Source organism: Delphinapterus leucas, chromosome 11 (genome assembly GCF_059928025.1).
Source record: "Delphinapterus leucas isolate spDelLeu-1000000601 "Yukka" chromosome 11, BTC_Dleu_Yukka2, whole genome shotgun sequence".
Taxonomy (NCBI): domain Eukaryota; kingdom Metazoa; phylum Chordata; class Mammalia; order Artiodactyla; family Monodontidae; genus Delphinapterus; species Delphinapterus leucas.
Genome location: NC_143139.1, coordinates 25899143 through 25918750, shown reverse-complemented (window position 1 = coordinate 25918750; position 19608 = coordinate 25899143). Strand labels below are relative to the sequence as shown.

Here is a 19608-nt window from a genome sequence, read left to right as displayed (position 1 = left end):
ATCACACAGCTAGAAAGAAGCAGAGCCAAGATTTACACCTAGTCGCACTCCAGAGCCCAAAGCTCTGAACCGTTACACAGTACTGCACCAGAGGTGGGTGGATAAGTAATAGGTAGATTGGTAGATAATTAGACACACCAGCACATTCACACATATATATTTCCTGTATAGAGCTTGTATAGTGTGTATATGCTACCATGTTGCTTTAATTTTAATACATTGTGGAATTCTTACTATCTAAGTAATTCTTACTATGGAAAGTCTTCTCCTTAAGACAATTTCCTACCCCTTCCTTTTTTTTAAATGACGCATAGGAGCTGTACACTCCATTAATTTTAAAACGGCTCTCAGAATTGTAAGAAATGAACCACATAGCTCTTTAGAAGATTTTTTATCTGTGCAATGTTTGTTTTCTTCTAAACCCCTAGAAGCCCCAGCAAGAGGTGCAGGATGGCCTAGCTGCCTTGTCATGAAGGCTTAGCGAGAGGTGCTCAGTGAGGATGTCTTAGCTACTTAGTGACAGATAGCTCATGTCGGTTTAATCAGGAAACACTGAAGATTGAGATTCTGTCCTCCTGAAACAACTGGTTTACTGAGCTAAGTTCTGTATTTCTTCTTGATAAAAGCTGCCCAATTTCAGCTGTGTTTTTTAAAGTTCCTTTTGAGTATGATCCTTATCTCCTTTTATCTCTTTACTGTTCTGATTTATTAGACCAGCGCAACCCCTCTTTTGGTTTATAAAATCTACTTCATGTTTTTCTGCTTTGATTTTGTTCCTTACCTTGTAATGTTGTGTAAATTAAAAAAAAAAAAGCGCTAGTCCCTACAATTAAATGGAAACTTTCTTCACAAAAGGTCAATATACTTTGGCATGCCTTGCCACAGATGTCTGATTAACATCCCTGTAAAAAAAGAATACAAAATGGCATTCTGCCTTTTTTTAAAATGGTAGAATCAGAATAGAGAATTTCTTTAATACATCTAAGTCCTTATGGCCAACTTGTGCAGACCCACTTTTAGAACCTGATGGGTTTCCTGTTTAGCTTACACTGTCTCATTACCTTATCTTTTTAACCAGTCATTATCCAGCTAGTTGACTTTGGTTTTGTCTTTGGTGACCTCAGAGCTTGGCTAGATTTTTCCCCATCCAGTCCCACACCCATACCTTCCCGTCGTCAAAAGCTCCAGTGTGTGCCTTGTTCTCCAGCGAGGGCAGCAGTGCTCAGGACTTGTTTCTCTTTGGGTCTGTAGGGATCGCCTGCTCCCACAGTGGATTCCGCTGTTAGCTGAGTGTCCTGCCATCACCCGAATGTATGAGGAGAGTGCCCTCCTGCGAGATCGCATGACCGTCAACTCCCTCATCCGCATTCTGCAGACCATCCAGGACTTCACTATAGTCTTAGAAGGCTCACTCATCAAAGGAGTGGATGTGTAACCCAACTAGCTAGAAACTCTCAGTCCAGACCCCTTGTTCCTGAACCTTCCCCAATGACGGGACTGATTTGGACTTGTCTGATGAGGTAGTGAGTCACTGCAGGGGGCAACACACCGTATCCCCCAATTTGAACAATGCTGACACTACAGACAAGGTAAAGTGCTGTATTGTAGTTCATTTGAACCTGGAATTTAGTATAAAATAGAGTATTTTCATGTGTTAGATGTGTGTAAATATGCTCTCTTCTTTGAGAAATTATATTACTCTAATAAGATAACTTTTCTTAGATTGAATATTCCTGTGACTTAAAATAAGTAGTTTAAAAGTATTGGGAGGTGGGGGGTGGGGGGAGGAGAAAGAGTGGTGCTAGTCAGGAAGAAGCCAGTAAACATGTAAATACAGTGCAACCCAGTGGGACTTTTTTTTTCCTCCCGGTATCACAAAGGAACTCAGAATGCATTGTTATGTCGTAACCAGTCATCCTGGTGTCTGATCCTTTGTATTGTGAATGTAAACAGCTTTACCTACTGTAGGGGATAGTAGCCCTCACTTACAGCTTTTAAGTTTCACATGTTTCATACGTTTGAATTGAGCCACTTTTCCAGTCTTTTGGAAAAATTTTTTCCGTCAGCACAAGATATGATTCAAATATTTTAAATACTGTACTCCAGGAGCTTGGCTAAACTGGAAAGAGAACACACAAAGCCCTGAGAAGTGTGTTAACTTGTGGGATTATAACTTCTTTACACTTTGGAAAGATTAGCCTAGACTAACTTCATTCTTGGCATTTTTATTCTTGTTATTTGAGGTACTTTGGGGAGATGTGAATTTCAGTGTTGGCCTCATGGTCTTAAGAACTGCAAACAGCAATTTGATTCTGTACTTTTAATTTGGCCATCTCAACCCTGCAGTGGTCCTTACCTCTTAAAGATAAACACAAACATGGTCTTTGTTTGGTTCCAATCACCCCCCTCCCCTCTCCCGGTGCACATCCCCCCTCAGGAAATGGAAAGAATGTTTAAGAAGGAGGAGGGCCCTGTGTGGCTTGGAATGTTTTTGTGAAAGTATTTGTTGACCATGATAATGCAAATAACAGAAGAAGAGAGAAAGAATGAACCCTTTCTGGGTGTTTCAGGGCAAGCTTTATGTTCTTTTGTAAGCAGGGGTGAAAATGTAAAACAACTGGCCCAGAGAAGGTACAGGCCAGTACTGACAAAATGGAAGCGAAACAAGAGGCAACAATTTTAGGAGACCAAACATTGTAACTTTCCAGTTTGGTATTTTTTAAGGAAGTTAAATAAATTTGGTATTAGCTCGTTACCTTAAGTCTTCATCTTACGGTCAGTCCTTTAAGTCTAATTAGGCATTTGCATGTTGTTAGCAGGGAAATTGCCTCAGCAGAGCTCCAGATTTTGTTCCCAGTTGTGGCTGAGAAGCAAAGCCATGGCCTCTCAGGACCCTTGTGTAATCTGAGGGTCCAGGCTTTAGCCAATAGCGTTGTTTACCTTTTTTTTCCTGGAAGAAGAAACTAATGAAACAAGTGCCTCACTCCCTTTATCAAACACTATATTCAGCCAAGGCACACGCCCTTTTAATACGTGACTGAGTACTTGAGGAGGGTAGGGAGAGTGGAAGGCAGCATTTAGAAACCCATGGAAAGGGTTTAAGAAGATGGTTCTGGGTGACCTGGGTAGACCAGAAATTTGTTTGCCTACAGCTGAAGTTTGTCCACAGTGGTGTGGCTGTTGCAGGGACATGGAAAGTCTGTTATGGGAGACATCCAGAACCTGTTTCACACTAGGCACTTACTGTTTCAGTGATGAGAAACCATAGCGTGATCCAATTCCGGATTTTGTCATTGTTACCTTTTCCAAAGGCCATGCTTCTGACACATTCTGGGCAAACAGAGAGATGGCTTAGGTTAGCAGGCTAGAATTGAGTCATCTAGTCTAGCCTTCTCATTTTACAGATGGGAACACTTAAGGGTCAGAGAGATTAAATACTTACCCGCACACCTATGACAACACAGGGTCTAGAATTCATGTTTTTTATTACACCAGGCTGCATGAGACTGGCCTCCAAGGCATTCATATTAATAGTCTTTCTACCCTTGGTTGTTTATTCATCCACCTATACAGGTAGCACAGGGATTAATATTCATTTTAACAAATTGTCCTTAAGTTATAGAGAATTACACCTATTTTAAAAAGTAGGAGCAGGAATTCTCTGGCGGTCCAGTGGTTAGGACTCTCACTGCCAAGGGCCCGGGTTTGATCCCTGGTCAGGGAACTAAGATCTCACAAGCCTCACAGCGCAGCCAAAAAAAACTAGGAGCAAAATTGGATTTTGGGCCTGTGAATAATACCAATACTTTAAAAATTAATACCTCCCAAAAGAGTTATACCTAAAGTTTCATCCCACTTTCTATTGTCTGACTATAGTAGTGAGATGACCAATTTCAAAAGAAGGAATCACACCAGAACTGACACATCCTCTAGAATGCTAGGCCCTTTAGAGTGGTCACCTTGGGAGTCCATATATGTATGCCAGTGATAAAGCCAGTGCTCCAGACACCTGGGGGACCTCCTTATGAGCTGCCTGAATGACCTACAGCCCATTCTTTTGAATACTGCCAGTGATGGGAAATGGTGGCCTTTCAAAAGAAATTTAAAATTTGAAACAACAAAAAGTCCTTAGGTTACAAGTTGATGAATGAAAAGGATACTTAAGCAAAGTTTGGGGTCACATAAGAAACACAATTCTAAAGAAATAAGACTTAGTTCTTACATGGCTTATAACTATCTTTGAGCCAATATCAAAATATTTTGAGCGGGACAGTAGCAGAATCCTTAGAATAAATGTACATAGCCTTCTAAGCTAACTTCTGAAGGTCATTCAGAGGTATACTTTCTGCTCTGTTAACACTTTATTTTTTTTTCCTGTTAATACTTTAAACTAGTATATTGCTTTGTCATCACACTTCAAAGTTAAAGTACATAAAAATCAATTTTGTAATTGACTTTTTTTTCTCAAAATAAATTAAAAGTAATGCCTGGAATCATAATTAGTATTTTCACATAATAATAGGTTAAGAAGAAATTGTTTTAAAATTAACTTGCCAAAAATATTATCTCTTGAAACATTTATCTTCCAAGTGTTTTTCAAATGTCCTGAAACTCCTAATATCAACCTTGGTGACATAGTAGCATTACACCGACATTGGTATTACGTGTGAGACCCTGAAGCTGTGCCCTGTCTGGGGGCTTACCAGCGCCTTAAAAATGACTGAGGCTCAGTGTGGAGTAGTATAAAGTAGGGTTCTCAGTGGAGAAAAATGGGCTGCTGAGAACAAAAGGAAGGCCTCCCAATCTTATCCATCCTCTTTCCCACTGGGGGCAAGAATTTGATAGAAGAACCTAAAGCTTGCAAAAGTTTATGATTTCCCTCTAAAATTTATTTTAAATATTTCACACATTTTGTACCTTTTATAACACTATGGTATTTACTTTAACATGGTTTTTTAAGAAATCATTTTAATGAACTTCTGTCACACTATATGAATGATACAGGGGAAATACTGAATTGCTCATATTTCCTTTTTTTGGCAATAAAGCACTGTAGTATGTAAATGTAAGTAAAAGAGGGATAGAGGCTATACATAACAGTTCATGTGTAGTAAATGTTGACACCTCTGAGATATTTTGAAACGTGAGGCAACAGACAAGGACCTCAGATTCCCCAGGGAAATATTTATTTGACAGCATTGGAAGTGTAACTCTTAATGATGAAATAGCTTCTTTCTGCTAAGAATTATTATTTTTTCAGTAGTTTTTCATTTTGAGAACTGTGAGTATTTTCTCTGTGAGGTTTACAGAAACTAGTCTATCTTTTTCACCATTCGAAAGGACAATCTGAACCGTAGCTATTTACATTTCAGTATTAACACACCTTCACTGATTGAGAATGGAGTCTTGAGATCATCTCTACTTTTGTAAAGTGAATCAATCCTATTTCCAAGTCATCCGTGTCATTTGAAGTCCATGTTTCTTATATAAGTATTTGTTACATTACCTTTTAGTGTAAAAGGAGGCAGAAACAAATAATAAGCTACTAGGTCTCTTATTCCTGTTAAAATACATTTATAAATCTCTTGAATCAAACTGATTTCCAAGCTTTTTGAAGAGGGTACCGATGGAGTGAGATCAGAGTAATCCAAGGATAACCTCATCCTATCAGATCTTACTAGACATGATTGTCCTCTCAAGGACAAAATAAAGATTGGCTCCAGAAAGTTATCACATTGAGCAGTTAATACCAGAGTGAAAAAAAATCGTCAAAAACAGTCTCCTCATTTGAAGGAATCCAGGGTATCCTTGGGTTATGTGGGAGGGAATCACGCTTGACCCAGTTACCTAAATGTATTTACATGTGGCCCAGCCTTTATTCCAAACACCAGACAGATCTTATTAAAAGTAGAGAGGTATGGTAAGAGTTCCTGTTGTCAATCAAATGAGGGTGTTAAACTTATAAAAAGAATTCTCTATGTTACACTTGAACCATGTATAAATGTACCCTGTGTATCTTTTTTTTTAATGAGCATTTCTGCATTTAAATTATATTGTTTTCTTTGTATTGTTAACAAAATGCATCAGAACTGGATTTTTTTTCTCATCTGAGCATACTTTAAAATTTAAAGAGTATTGTGATATCAAGCACTTTAACATATGTATCAGAGAAACTGATGTGGGTTTTTCAGGTTTTGGAGTACATTTAAATATGACTTTTCATGCTTCATTCTTTACAAATAAAACTGTGGGGTTGATACTTTGTTTTGCTTCATTTTTATAGAACCTTAATACTGAGCAGTTCACAGGGCAAGTGACTCCAGAAAGTAGAGGGATAAAACCATTATGAGAGAAAAAACTACATAAAACCATTATGTAGTAGAAATATAGCCTGCTGGGCAACTGGTTATCTAAAAGGGGTTAAAAAAAAAAAGAACTCTACCTCACACCATACAGAAAGATCAATTAATTCTTGGCTTAACAACCTAAATGTAAAAGGCAAAACAAAAATTTTTGAAGAAAATGTAGAATGTATTTATGAACTTGGGAAAGGGTAGTATTTAAACAAAACACTCAAAAATAACTAGATTTTTAGTCCATAGCAAAAATGAAAGGCAGAGATTCATTGATTACCCACTATATGTTAAGCATTACTTTAGGTTAAGGACATAGAGCAGTTTAAACATACACATACATCAAATTCCTGCTATCATGGAATTTATATTCTAATGGAGGAGTTACACAATAAACATGACAAATAGGTAATACATATAGTAGTTAGATAATAACAACAAGCAAAGAAGAAGAATCGAAAGTATAGTTGGGACTGCTTAGAGATGGACTGCAATTGTAAATGGGTTAGCTAGGGAAAGCCTCACTGAAAATGGAGTTGTCTTTAGCAGAAATTGGAAAAAGCATAAGAGAAACAAGTTTACAGGAGGAACATCAAGAGCTTACTTTTGGCAGTAAGTTTGGCATGCCTGATAGACATCCAAGTAAAGATGCTGATAGACAGTTGCACATATGGATTCGGAGTTCAGGGGAAAGTAATGGTGTGTTTGTCGGGGTCCAAATCAAGAAACAGAAATCACACAGCAATTTGAAGAGGGGTAGTTTAATGTATAGAACTATGTTAGAATTCTCCAGAGAAACAGAACCAACAGGATGTGTGTGTGTATGTATATGTATATGTATATATAGAGAGATTTATTTTAAGGAATTGGCTCACACAATTGTAGAGCCTTGGTGAATCCAAAATCTGCAGGGTAGGCTGGTGGGCTGGAGACCCAGGGAAAGAGTTGTAGTTCGAGTTCAAAGAGGTTTGACTGGCAGAATGCCTTCTTGCTCTATTAAGGCCTTCAACTGATAGGATACATTATGGAGGGTAATCTGGTTTACTCAAAGTCCACCAATGTAAATGTTCGTCTTATCCAAAAAACACCTTCACAGAAACATCCAGAATAATGTTTGATAAATATCTGGGCTCCATGGCCCAGCCAAGTTGACACATAAAATTAACCATCACAGACTACTGTAATAAGAAGTTGGAATTATGGACTATTTGCTATTAAGCAATGAAAAGAACTCTAAAGAATACAAGAATAGCATATATAGGAAGCAGCCACTAACCGTAGGGCTGAGGCAAGGCAAACCTAAGAAAGCCCCCTCCCCCTTAGGCTGAGAGTCAGACTTTTAATATTAAGAGGACACAGCCATGGCCCACTGGATGGTAAAGAAGTTTACTGAGATGCTGCACCAGTGCCACTTGTTTGGAATCTGCTGTCAGGCACCAGGGAGACATCCATGGAGAGGTGGCATAGCCCAGAACTTGCTGGGAAACCACTGGAGAGGGTGCCAGGGAAGCCATCCACTGGTGAATTCTATCAAAAATTTAAGGAAGAAATAATGAAAATTCTAACCAAAGTCTTCCAGAAAATGGATGAGGTATGTGTTAGTTTGCTAGAGCTGCTGTAACAAAGACTGGTTGGCTTAAACCACAGAAAGCTATTTTCTCACTATTCTGAAGGCTAGAAGTCTGAGATGAAGGTGTCAGCTGGATTTGTTTCTTCTGAGGCCTTTCCCTTGGCTTATAGATGGTCGTCTTACCTCTGTCTTTATATGGTCTTCTCTCAGTGCATGTCTGGGTCCTAATTTCTTCTTCTTACAAGGACACCAGTCATATTGGATGAGGGCCAACCCTAATGACTTCTTTTTAACTTAGCTCTTTAAATACCCTACCTCCAAATACAGTCACATTCTGAGGTACTGGGGGTTAGGACTTCAACATATGAATTCTGAGAGGACACAATTCAGCCCACAACAAGGTAATACTTCCCAACTCATCCCATGAGCCAGCATTACCCTGATACCTATATCAGACAAAGAAATTACAAGAAAAGAAAAATACAGACCAAGAACTCTCATGAATGTAGATGTAAAAATTCTTAACAAAGTGTTAGTAATTCAAATCCAGTGATAAAAATGATATGTCATGACTAATTGGGGTCTATCAAGGAGAGCAAGGTTGGTTTAGCATTCAGTCAAGGAATATAATTCACCACAGTTACAGATTAAAAAATAAAAACAATTTATATATAAATTTATATATTTATATACACAAAAAATTTTTGACAAATTCTAATGTTCATTCATGGTTTAGAAAAAAAACCCCAAAAACTCAGTGGACTTCCTCACCTCAGATATACTGTGTTCATGGATCAGAAAATACTGAAAGTCATCTGCAAAAAACCTACAGCTAACATCATCCTTTATGGGGAAATGCTGAGTGCTTCCCCCATAAGATCAAGAACAAGGCATGGATATCCACTCTTAATACTTCTGTTCAACATTGTACTATAGTTTCTAGTCAGTGCAATAAGACAAGAAAAAAAAGGCGTAAAGTTTGAAAAGAAAGTAAAACTGTATTCACAGATGACATGATGGTCCATGTAGAAAATCCTATGGAATTTACTAAAAAGTTACTGATGCTAATAAGTGAGCTTATCAAGGTTGCAGGATATAGAGTCAATCTACAAAAATCAGGTGTATTTCTATATGCAATAGCATTGCAGTGCAAATCTGAAATACTTGGGGATAAGTTTGACAAAAAATGTGTAAGACTTGCTCACTGAAAACTACTGAGGGAAACTAAAGAAGTCCTAAATACATGGAGAAATATAGTGTGGTCCTAGGTCAGAAGATTCAATATTATTAAGATGTCAGTTCTCCCCAAATTGATCTATAGAGTCAATGCAATCCCATTCAAACTCCCAGCAGCCTTTTTCGTAGAACTTAACAAATTGATCCTAAAATTAATGTAGAAATGCAAAAGCCCTAGAAGAGCCTAAATAACTTGGAAAAAGATAAACAAACTCGGAGGACTTATATTACCTGATTTCAGTACTTACACTAAAGCTACAGTGATTAATAAATACAGTGTGGGGAAATTGAGGTAAAGTCAGACAAATAGGTCAATTGAACAGAACAAAGAGTATGGTAATAGACCCAAACATATATGGTCAATTGCTCAACAAAGTTCAAGGGTTATTAAGTGACAAAGAGGATAGTCTTTTCAGTGAATGGTCCTGGAACAATTGAATAGCTACATGTAAAAGAAATGAAGTTTGATCCACACCTCCCACCATATACAAAAATCAACTCAAAATGGATCATAGATATAAATGAAAATCCTAAAATTTAAAAACTTCGAAAGAAAACACATGGTGAATGACCTTGGGTTAGGCAAAGATTTCTTAGATATGAAAAAAGATACAGTCCTTAAAAAACATTGATCGAGACTTCCCTGGCGGTCCAGTGGTAAAGAATCTGCCTTTCAATGCAGGGGACGCCGGTTCAATCCCTGGTCGGGGAACTAAGATCCCACATGCTGCAGGGCAACTAAGCCCACCCGCCACAACTACTGAGCCCGTGTGCCTCAGCTAGAGAGCCCACGTGCCACAAACTACAGAGCCCACACGCTCTGGAGCCCGCGCATCACAACTAGAGAGAGAAAACCTATAGGCCACAACTAGAGAAAAGTCTGTGCACCACAAATACAGAGAAGCCCAAGCGCCACAAGGAAAGATCCAGCATGCCACAATGAAGATCCCGTGTGCTGCAAATAAGACCCAATGCAGCCAAAAATTAAAAAATAATAATAAATATTTTAAAAATTGATAAATTAGACTTAACAAAAATTAAGGGGCTTCTCTGGTGGCACAGTGGTTGAGAGTCCGCCTGCCGATGCAGGGGACACGGGTTCGTGTCCCGGTCCAGGAATATCCCACATGCCGCGGAGCGGCTGGGCCCGTGAGCCATGGCCGCTGAGCCTGCGCGTCCGGAGCCTGTGCTCCGCAACGGGAGAGGCCACAACAGTGAGAGGCCCGCGTACCGCAAAAAAAAAAAAAAAAAAAAAAAAAAAAAAAAAAAAAAAAAAAGAATGTATGTATGCTTTTGTTTTTTCAAGTTTCAGACATTTATTAATCAGTGTAAATGCCAACACAATACACCAACGTGATTTCATGTATGTAGAGGGGAAATATTTCCTGGTTAATTAGAAAATTTTACAGATAACTTCTGGAACACCTTCATTCTAAGCAGCTTTATAGTCAAACATTTCATTTAGAAGTCTGGACCTTCTTTCTTCAGTTTGCTGTAATCCACATTCACTGAGTAGAACATATATTGATCACTGGGATTCAATTTCTTCTGGGTTCTGGGATATTCCTTCTGTTCCAAATGACTGAGCAATGCCAGATACAAGACATACAGTGCTGCTCCAGTACCTCCGGCTCCAATAAATACAAAGAAAGAAATCAAGCTTGTATGCTTCTTGGCCTAACCAAGGATCTAGTGGAACATATTTGTGGCAAAGGCCTTTGGCCTGAAAGGAGACGAGAACAAATCTGCCAGGCCCCAGACTAAGTAGTCTCTGCCCAAATGTACACTCTTTGTGGGACTTCTCTGGCGGTCCAGTGGTTAATTCCGCACTTCCACTGCAGGGGGTACAGGTTCAATCCCTGGTTGGGGAAGTAAGATCCTGCAAGCTGTGGCCAAAAAATAATAATAACTTTGACATATACCTACCACATGATCCAGCCATTCTTTAGGTAATTAAATACTGAAGGGAAATAAAAGCATATGTATATGTCTACACAAATACTTACACATGAATGTTAATCACAGTTTTATTTGTAATAGCCAAAAACTGGAATCAACCCAATTGGCATCGACAGACAGATGAGTGGATAATAATTTGTAATATATCCATACAATGGAATACTATTCAGCAATAAAAAAGAGTAAGCTATTAATATATGAAGCAACATAAATGCATCTAAAAACAATTATTCTGAGTAAAGACAGCCAGGCAAAAAATGAATGCATACTATAGGGTTCCATTTGTATAAAATCAAAGCAAAAATGCAAATAATCTATAGTGACAGATGACAGATCAGTTGCTGCTTGGAAATGGGGGCTGAGGGGAGTTTGACAGAGGCCCAAGGAAGCTTCGGAAGTAACAGGTATATTCATAATTTTAATTGTGGTGATAATTTCACGAGTACATACTCATGTCAAAACTTAAAATTGCATAGTTTAAGTAAGTGAAATGTGTTGAATGTCAATAACACCTCAAGGATTTTTAAAAATCTAACTGAAAAGTTGAGAATACACACACTGTAATTAAAATGGGGTTTAAAAAAAGGGAAAACCCAATAACTTGATTTACCAATCATTCCCTTCTACCTCATTCTATGGGCTTCTAAACAGGTGTACCATCACCTGTTTATCCACAAGCACTAAAGACATCTATGCTAAAGATCGGAAGCAGGTCAGGTAAATCTAGATAAACCCAACAAGTGCCTAGCATGAAGAACTGCAGGCACACGACTGCAGTCACAGTTATACACTCCTTCAAAGAAAGCCAACTTGCATTTTTGCTTCTAGGTTTCTACCTGGCATGCTGTTGTGATTCTTTAAACTCCTTTCCTTAAAACCCTTGCATGGCTGTGTCAGTTAATCCCAAACTATTAGATCATGGTCCTACCCAAACCTAACCAAGCCCCCTTTCCCCATGCAAAGGTCTGCCTTAGACCAGTCTCCAAAACCTTAGTAAATATCCAGGCCCCGCCCTTTGCCCTCTGACAGGTTACTAAGACTGTCAAGGGAAAGCTCTTCCTTACTGTGCAAGCAATAAACAGAATGTTTCCATGTTAATTCAGGAAGCCAGTATTTAACATTACTGATCATGTATATTTCCTCTTCTGAGTTAGTTTAGTAATCTTTGCCCATTCATTTTTAATGTCTGTTTTGGCTTTGATTTATAGTTTAAAAACATTTTTGATAGTGGGAACCAGCCGCATAGCACAGGGAGATCAGCTCGGTGCTTTGTGACCACCTGGATGGGTGGGATAGGGAGGGTGGGAGGGAGGGAGACGCAAGAGGGAGGGGATATGGGAACATACGTATATGTATAACTGATTCACTTTGTTATAAAGCAGAAACCAAAAAAAAAAAATCATTTTGAGCTATTCTTTGCTCTATACGATATCAATATTTTCTCTTTCCTTTTAATTTTTGGTATTTTTTGTTGCACAGAAAACTTAAGTTTTCAATTGTTTAAGGTTATTATACATTCCTTTAAAAAAAAAACAAAAAACAGCTTCTGTTGCCATACTGCCTGGGTTCAAATCTCTACTGCTTAACTATCTGAAGACCCTTGTTTTGTCACTTAAGTCTCTGGGAACCTGGTTTCCTCATCTGTCTCCCCACAGGAATGTAAGCTCCACAAAGGAGGCATTTTTGACTGTTTTGTTAACTGCTGTAGCCCCAGCTCTGGGAACAGTGCCTGATACATACTGCTCAGTAAATATTTATTAAATGAATGAATCTACAAAGCCAGAACAATAATCTTATTTACCTCATAAGGTTGTTATAAGAATGAACTAATCCTTGTAAATTTTAGTCTAGAACAATGCCTGGCACACAGTAAGAGCACAAGAAATGTTAGCTCCCCCAGCCCCCAATCCCAGAATCCTGCCTCTTTGTGAAGTCTTACCTGAACACCCCTCCCCCACCTTCCCTTCTCCCTTTTCCACTCCCACCAGATTTGCCCACTGTCCCCCCACCTTAGCAACACCCGCTTGTCACTTGGAATTCTTAACCTATGGGCAGCTGTAAGCCCTTCTGAGAATCCAAGGAGAGCTGTGAACACTCTCCCCAGAAAAACGCACCTGTGCACATACACACCTGTACAATTTCAAGGAGCTCATTGGACCCTGACACTAAACCGCCTTTTTAGATTCCTGAATTAAGTAGACCTTAATGTCGAAACTCCTTATTGCTTTGTAGCAGTAAACCTCAACAGGCCCCAGGAAATTTCTCAGAGCAGATCTTAGCTGCAAGGATCAAAGTCCAAACTGGGTGTCAAGATCTGAGCTCCGAGTAGCAAATTTCTCTCTCCCTTTGAGGAAAGGACGACGATTGTTCCTTCCTGACTGCCCCTTCAGAGCTGACCCTTCACCCTGACCTGACAGGGAAGGGCACTGTGGAGGACGAGGGCTGAAGGAAGGGGGCTCTAAATGGAAACAGGAGGCCCCAGTAGATTCTAAGACCATCCGTAAACTTCGGCAACCCCGTTTATTTATTTCAGTCTCCCAGTTGGTAATTAATAAACCCTTACCACCATAATGACCCGAGTTCCTGTCTTCTGCAGCAGGATAGAGGGGGTAAAATGGGAAACTGTCCCACTGCCTTTTCAGGAAAAGAGGAAGACTGGCCTGTATGCAGGTGAAGAGCCCTGGACCTGGCGACTAGCCGAGCGACTTCCTGTTAAGTTCTGTAACCTTCCTAAGCCTGTGTTTTGCGCTAAGAACAGGAACAGCAGCATGAACCTCATACTTTTGTTGTGAGGTAACTAAATCGACTACACACCGTTTTGCACCTGGAAGCACCCAATAATTATTAGCTGTTATTTATTACTATGAAATAACAACTCGAAAGAAGGGCGTTGCCTGCTTACCAACGCCGTGGGCCTGGAGTCGGCCCAGGGGAAGGAGGGCAGCGTGTAGGGAGCTGGCCTGGGGCTGAGCCTGTGCCACTGCCCGGCCTCCCCACCAGCCACAGGCCCGTCAGCTTCTGTACTGTTGCCCTCCTTCTAGCTACATGGCCCCTTGCCTTTTCTCTGTCCTGGAACTCCCCAGACAGAGATGCGCAGATCCTCAAGGGGTTCACCACCTTCCCCTCCCTCTAGCCGCGGTGTAAGACTCCCTCATCTACGGATGTTTCTGTCACAGAGTCAGAAATTATTGGACTCAGAGAACCTGAAAGATGGGTCCAGCCCTTTCTTTCTTTATTCTGATTAGAAACAGTCCAGAGGTGATGTGATTTGCCCAAAGTCGGCAACTTCCTGGAATTAGAAACCAATCGGAAGACTTCCATGTGGGTGTTCTTTCCGCTATTATCAGGTTACCTCCGAGCCTTAGGATCTGTTTTTGAAAAGGAATGAAGAGGTCGTCTAGGGAGAGCCACTGAAGGAAAAAATATTCGGATTTGGTAACCGCTTATGGCAGGGGATGAGAGAGTGGGGGGTGATAGAGTGTGTAACCTGCTTCCCCTCAAAAAGCATAATGTGAACGATCTTAGACTTGTTTTACGAGATTATGAATTTTAGTGAGTGCATCTTCCGGCGGGGGCGGCTAGGAACTTTCCTGTTTTGTTTACCCAGGCAAGTGCCTAATGCAAAGTAGGTACCGAATAAACATTTGCCACCTGGACGACCGCATGGCTGGATGCGCCCCATCCACCATAGAGATGCAGGAGGATTTGTGGAAATAGCCCCACCCGGGAGGCACGTAAGTCCTTTCCGGTTTTTCTCAATTATGGCTTTGCCATGCATATTCTTTGTTCCTAAATCCTTGACTGCATCTCTTGATTATTTCCTTAGGATATTTTCCTAAAAGTGGGATTACTGTGAAGGGTACGCCCACATTTAAGGCTCTCGATTCTGAACCCCTCCAGCGGTGCAAGAATGAGTCAGCTTCCCAGCACGCTGGCTCAAACTGGGTATTATCAAACTTCATTTTTTTGCCATCTTGATAGAACAAAAATAATATTTTATTTGCATTTCTTTGTGGACTGATAAGTTTGAGATTCAACTAATTTTAAAGAAACATTCTAAGGGGCCCAGAGAAATCCTGTGTGGGGTAGGAGACCAGTGAAATTAGGCACATTCTGCCCAGTGAGGGGAAACCTAAGGGCACCTATTGTTTGGAGCAATTTGTCCTGAAGATGTAAACATCTGAGCCTTTATAGAGAGGCTTCCCGTGAACCAGGGAGGGAGAGCTGTGATTTACTAGCCTCCCTCTGTTTGTTACTTTCATTTCCTGATGAGGAGTTAATGGTATAAAACAAATGAAAAACCAGTATAAGGTTTTTCATTAAGGACAGCAAGAGAAAGTAGAAATGGGAAAACTATCTCAACTTAAAGTCCTGGAGAAAGGGGAGGGGCGAGCGGTGAACTTTGAAACATATTTCCAGAGGAAGGGAGGTAAGTCCCTGGGGGTCCGCTGCCAGCCTGGAGGGGCCCGAGGGGGACTCTGGAGACTTTGTATGTGACAGACTGCTGTTTGGTTGTGGAGCTTACAAGGCCAGGGGTCCCCGAGGACCCGGAAAGGACTTTTAAAGGACTTTTGGGGCTCCCAGGTAAACTGCCAAGGGGCAAAGGAAGGCAGTAAGGAAGTGGAGGCCGCGGTGCAGCCCAGGCTGCTCCAGGAGTGCTGAGAAGAGAGCTTCGGGCTTTTCCCAGAGAAGAGGCAACGGTGAGCTCGGGGGCTTTTCTTGGTTTATGAAACAATGAGGACTTCCCACTCAGTCAGAGCCAGGAACTGGTCCCCAACTCTTCAGGTATCCCCTGGGTTCTTTTACAAAGCACACCAAGGAGGATAACTATTTTAGAAATGTTTACAGACAGCTTTATTTACTAACCTAGCTCTCATTTACTCTCAACTAAATTTATAGTCCTAATTGCCGTCATTAGCATTTTCTTGATAATAAACATACAAGATGTGTTTTTTAGTTGTTGTTTTTTAACTTTGTGGGGGAGTTTATTTTCTTGATTGCTTTACGTTTCCTATTAAAGCCTTAAATTTAAAAATCAGCCTCTCACAGCTCAGCAAACCGAGTTTTTCTGTCACTTTAATTCTTCTGAAAGGGCTTAAGCCAAATACGAACCAGCAGTTCTTAGAGGTTTAAGTAAGTGATTTCAAAGCCTGTCACACTTCAAAAATCACTTAGCTGCTTTTTAAAAAATTTCAGTTGCCCCTGCCTCCCTTTTGGGAGACTAATTTTATAGGGTTGGGACATACCCTGGAACTGGTATTTTTGAAAAGCCTCCTGGGTGATTTTTTTCAAGTTGCCGCTACAAAGAGCAACTTTGGGGAACTGATGTCTAAATGCTTATCTATTTTGTTTGTCTTTTAATGGAATTTGGAAATGGCAGCTTTAACTTCTAAAATATTAAATAATACTTTGCATTTCTGGAAAACATTCCTTTTCACCTCTCTCCCCACCTGCTCCAGGCTTCAGCTCACTGGGCTCTGCAGTCCTTACTTGACACTCTTACTACCCCGTGTTCTCTCTGGTTCCCGTGACTCCTGGTTTTCCTCCCTGGCAGCATATTTTGGGCTTTCTTTCGTGCATGACAATTGGCCTCTCTTCTTGTACTGTCTTTCAAAGCACTGTTGCTGCTCAGGGTGTCCTGGAAGCTCTGGTGGCCCTACTATCCACTCTCACGATCGGCGCCTGGGTGCTTACTGTTCTCTAATCTGCATCTCTATTTCTGTGGGAATCTCTGCAGATGCCCTCATTTCAACTGCCTGCAGAGCATCTACTCTCGGATGTCCCACGAAGCACCTCAGACCCACTATTTCTCAAATATTGAGTTCCTAGCCATGTTTGTCCTCTGTGTTTCATATCTCAGAGAAAGGCTCTCCCAAGTTATTCAAGCCAGAAGTTTGGGGATACCAGAGACTCTGCTGAACTTGTGTTCTAGAAGGTGGCGACCGTCAGTCCAACTCCTTCGTATCTCTAGACTCCTTCAGTCATTACCTTAGTTCAAAATCCCCCAATGGCCTTCCTCTTTCTCTCTTACTCCCTCCAATCCGTTCTCCCCACAGCACAATCATCTTTCTAAGGTCAGATCTTAACTTTTAGCCTCCAGCTTGAAGCTCTCCATCCCTCCAGGGTAAAGTCCACCTTCACAAATCTGGGTTAAAAAGGTCTTACGCCCTCTGGGCCCTACTGGTCTCTCTAGCACGCGTCTCCACCCACGGGAGCCGCTCTCTGCACAGCCACAGAGTTACAGCCGCAGCCCAACCCGCCAGACACTCCCTCCCCCCCCTCCCCTTTAAGATGGCCCCGCTGATCCCCGCCTCCTGGGATCATGCCCTTGAGTGTGTTTCCTGATGTGATTCTGGAGAACAGAAAGAGTACGGCAGGAGTGACATCAGCTCCGCAAAGACTGTGGCTCCTTTCTGGGGGCCCTCCCCCCACTCACCTGCCCTGCAGGAAGCCAGCTCCCCTGTTGTGAACGCCCGGGGATGGTGCCACGTGACCAGGAACAGAGGGGAGGCCTCCAGCCAGCAGCCTGTGAGGAACTGACTCCTGTCAGCAACCGCAGGAGCGAGCTCGGAACCAGGTCCTCCACCAGAGTTGAGCGTTCAGATGGGAGCGCAGCCTCGGCTAGTGGCAAATCTGCCACCCCATAAAAGCCCTTCAGCCTGGAGGCGCCCAGCTAAGCCACACCTTGATTTCTGACCCAAAGAAACTGAGATAATCACCGTCTGTTGGTTTAAGCAGCTCCACCTTTTTGTTAATTTGTTACGCAGAAATAGATAACCAGCACCACCTCTGGAGCCCTGCCCCTCCTCCACACCAACTTCAGGGTCCTCCTGACTTCCGATTTCCACCAGTCATGCTCAGTGCTTAGCCCTTAGTAGTAGAATTAGGGATTTGTCCAGATCTCTGCCTCCAGACTGCAGGCTCTTTGGGGAAAAGAAAGAAAAAACCCAGGGACTTCCCTGGTGGCGCAGTGGTTAAGAATCCACCTGCCAGCGCAGGGGACCCGGGTTCGAGCCCTGGTCCAGGAAGATCCCACATGCCGCAGAGCAACTAAGCCTGTGCGCCACAACTACTGAGCCTGCGGGTCTGGAGCCCGTGCTCCGCAACAAGAGAAGCCACTGCAATGAGAAGCCAGCGCACCACAACGAAGAGTAGCCCCTGCTCACCGCAACTAGAGAAAGTCCGCGCGCAGTAATGAAGACCCAACGCAGCCAAAAATAAATAAATTTATTTAAAAAAAAGAAAGAAAGAAAAAGTCCCTTTCACCTTCTCAAGACTGAATCCCGCCCTGCTCTGGCCACACCTTTGAATACCTACAGTATGGCAGCAGTCGCCCCCAAGCAGAGCTGCAGCTCCAAGAAGCTCAGGCAGCCAGAGCCAAGCCTGCCGCCCCCGCCACCCCCCGCGCTGACCCCGGGCGCACACACCCGGCCGCTGTGGGTGCACTGCCCTCTCCTCGCGGGGAGAGTGGAGTCATTTCTTGCTTCTTCACACACACCCTCAGGCTACACTTGGGGTTTCTGAATGGCAGGTGGGGGCGGGGAGAGCCGCCCAGTTCCTCCAGCCAACCCAACTGTCACACTGTTTGTTCCAGCACGTCGTGGGGAGTCCCTGCAAAAAGCGAAACAAAACAAAACGAAACAAAAAACCCACTAGCCCAAAGTACTCCTGCTGCTTTCATTTTCTGGTGATCCAACCCACGGGTCACTCACTATCTCAGACCTAACCCTGAGCTCTCAATACGGTTCCTGGAGCCCAGCACCCGCCTCGGCGCAGGTATCACACTGTCCTTTGGGCTCCCGCCCTTGGCTAGATTGTCTTCCCGGGGGGGCCCCCCTGTTACCCTGTGCTGGCTGTACCACGAACCCGTGCTGCCAATCTGCCAGCATCCCTACTGAGCCCAAGGTGGATGAATGAATGTTTGAGAGACATGCCTGGGTATGAACACACCTCTGTCTACTTAAGAACGAAAGCTTCTAAATAACACTGCACGCGTGGCGTGTGCTTCTGTCCCCTGCCCCACTGGACACTCCCAGCAGTTCTCCCCTGGGCCCTTCCTCCTGCAGTGGCTTCCTGCTAGCTGCTGTCTGTGGCTAAGAAGATTCTGCTCTAGGTGTGTGGTAGTGTGATCATGGGAAGGACATGGGTTTGAAGGCGCAGATCTGCTTTCAAATCTGAGTTCTGCCATTCATGATATTTACCCTGCTCGTGTTACCGGCCACCTATAGGCCTCATCCTCTGGCGGGGGTGGTCGACTAATAAGCTGTTTACCCCGTTCTGAGATTAATTTAAAAAAACCACGAATATGACAATGCATGGCATTGTAGTAGTAAGTGTTCAACAGTTGCTTCTTGTGTGTTTTAAAATGACTTTAACAATCCTTGTAATTTTTCCTTGGAAATATATAAAGCTAAAGAAGATGGTTGATGTCTAGCCGACAAAGTGTCTCTTTAGGTTTTTTGTTTGGTTTTTTGTCAGGAGATGGAGTCG

General features: G+C 42.2%; 1 protein-coding gene and 1 pseudogene across 3 annotated transcripts in view; one reads left to right on the top strand and one right to left on the bottom strand.

Moving 5' to 3' along the window:
* The window catches only part of DENND5B (DENN domain containing 5B), a 212016-nt gene extending 203622 nt beyond the window's left edge, over positions 1-8394 (top strand). The window contains exon 24 of one of the 3 annotated variants that reach the window (XM_089920466.1): positions 1252-8394. In XM_089920466.1, the coding sequence (XP_089776592.1) occupies positions 1252-1435 (184 nt within the window). In that variant the 3' untranslated portion in view covers positions 1436-8394. The remainder of the gene's footprint in view (positions 1-1251) is intronic. The other 2 variants (XM_089920465.1, XM_022577900.3) reach the window with 2 other exon arrangements.
* A 2052-nt stretch (positions 8395-10446) lies between these two features.
* On the bottom strand, positions 10447-15362 carry LOC149747974 (cytochrome c oxidase subunit FA4 pseudogene; annotated as a pseudogene).
* Positions 15363-19608: the final 4246 nt, after the last annotated feature.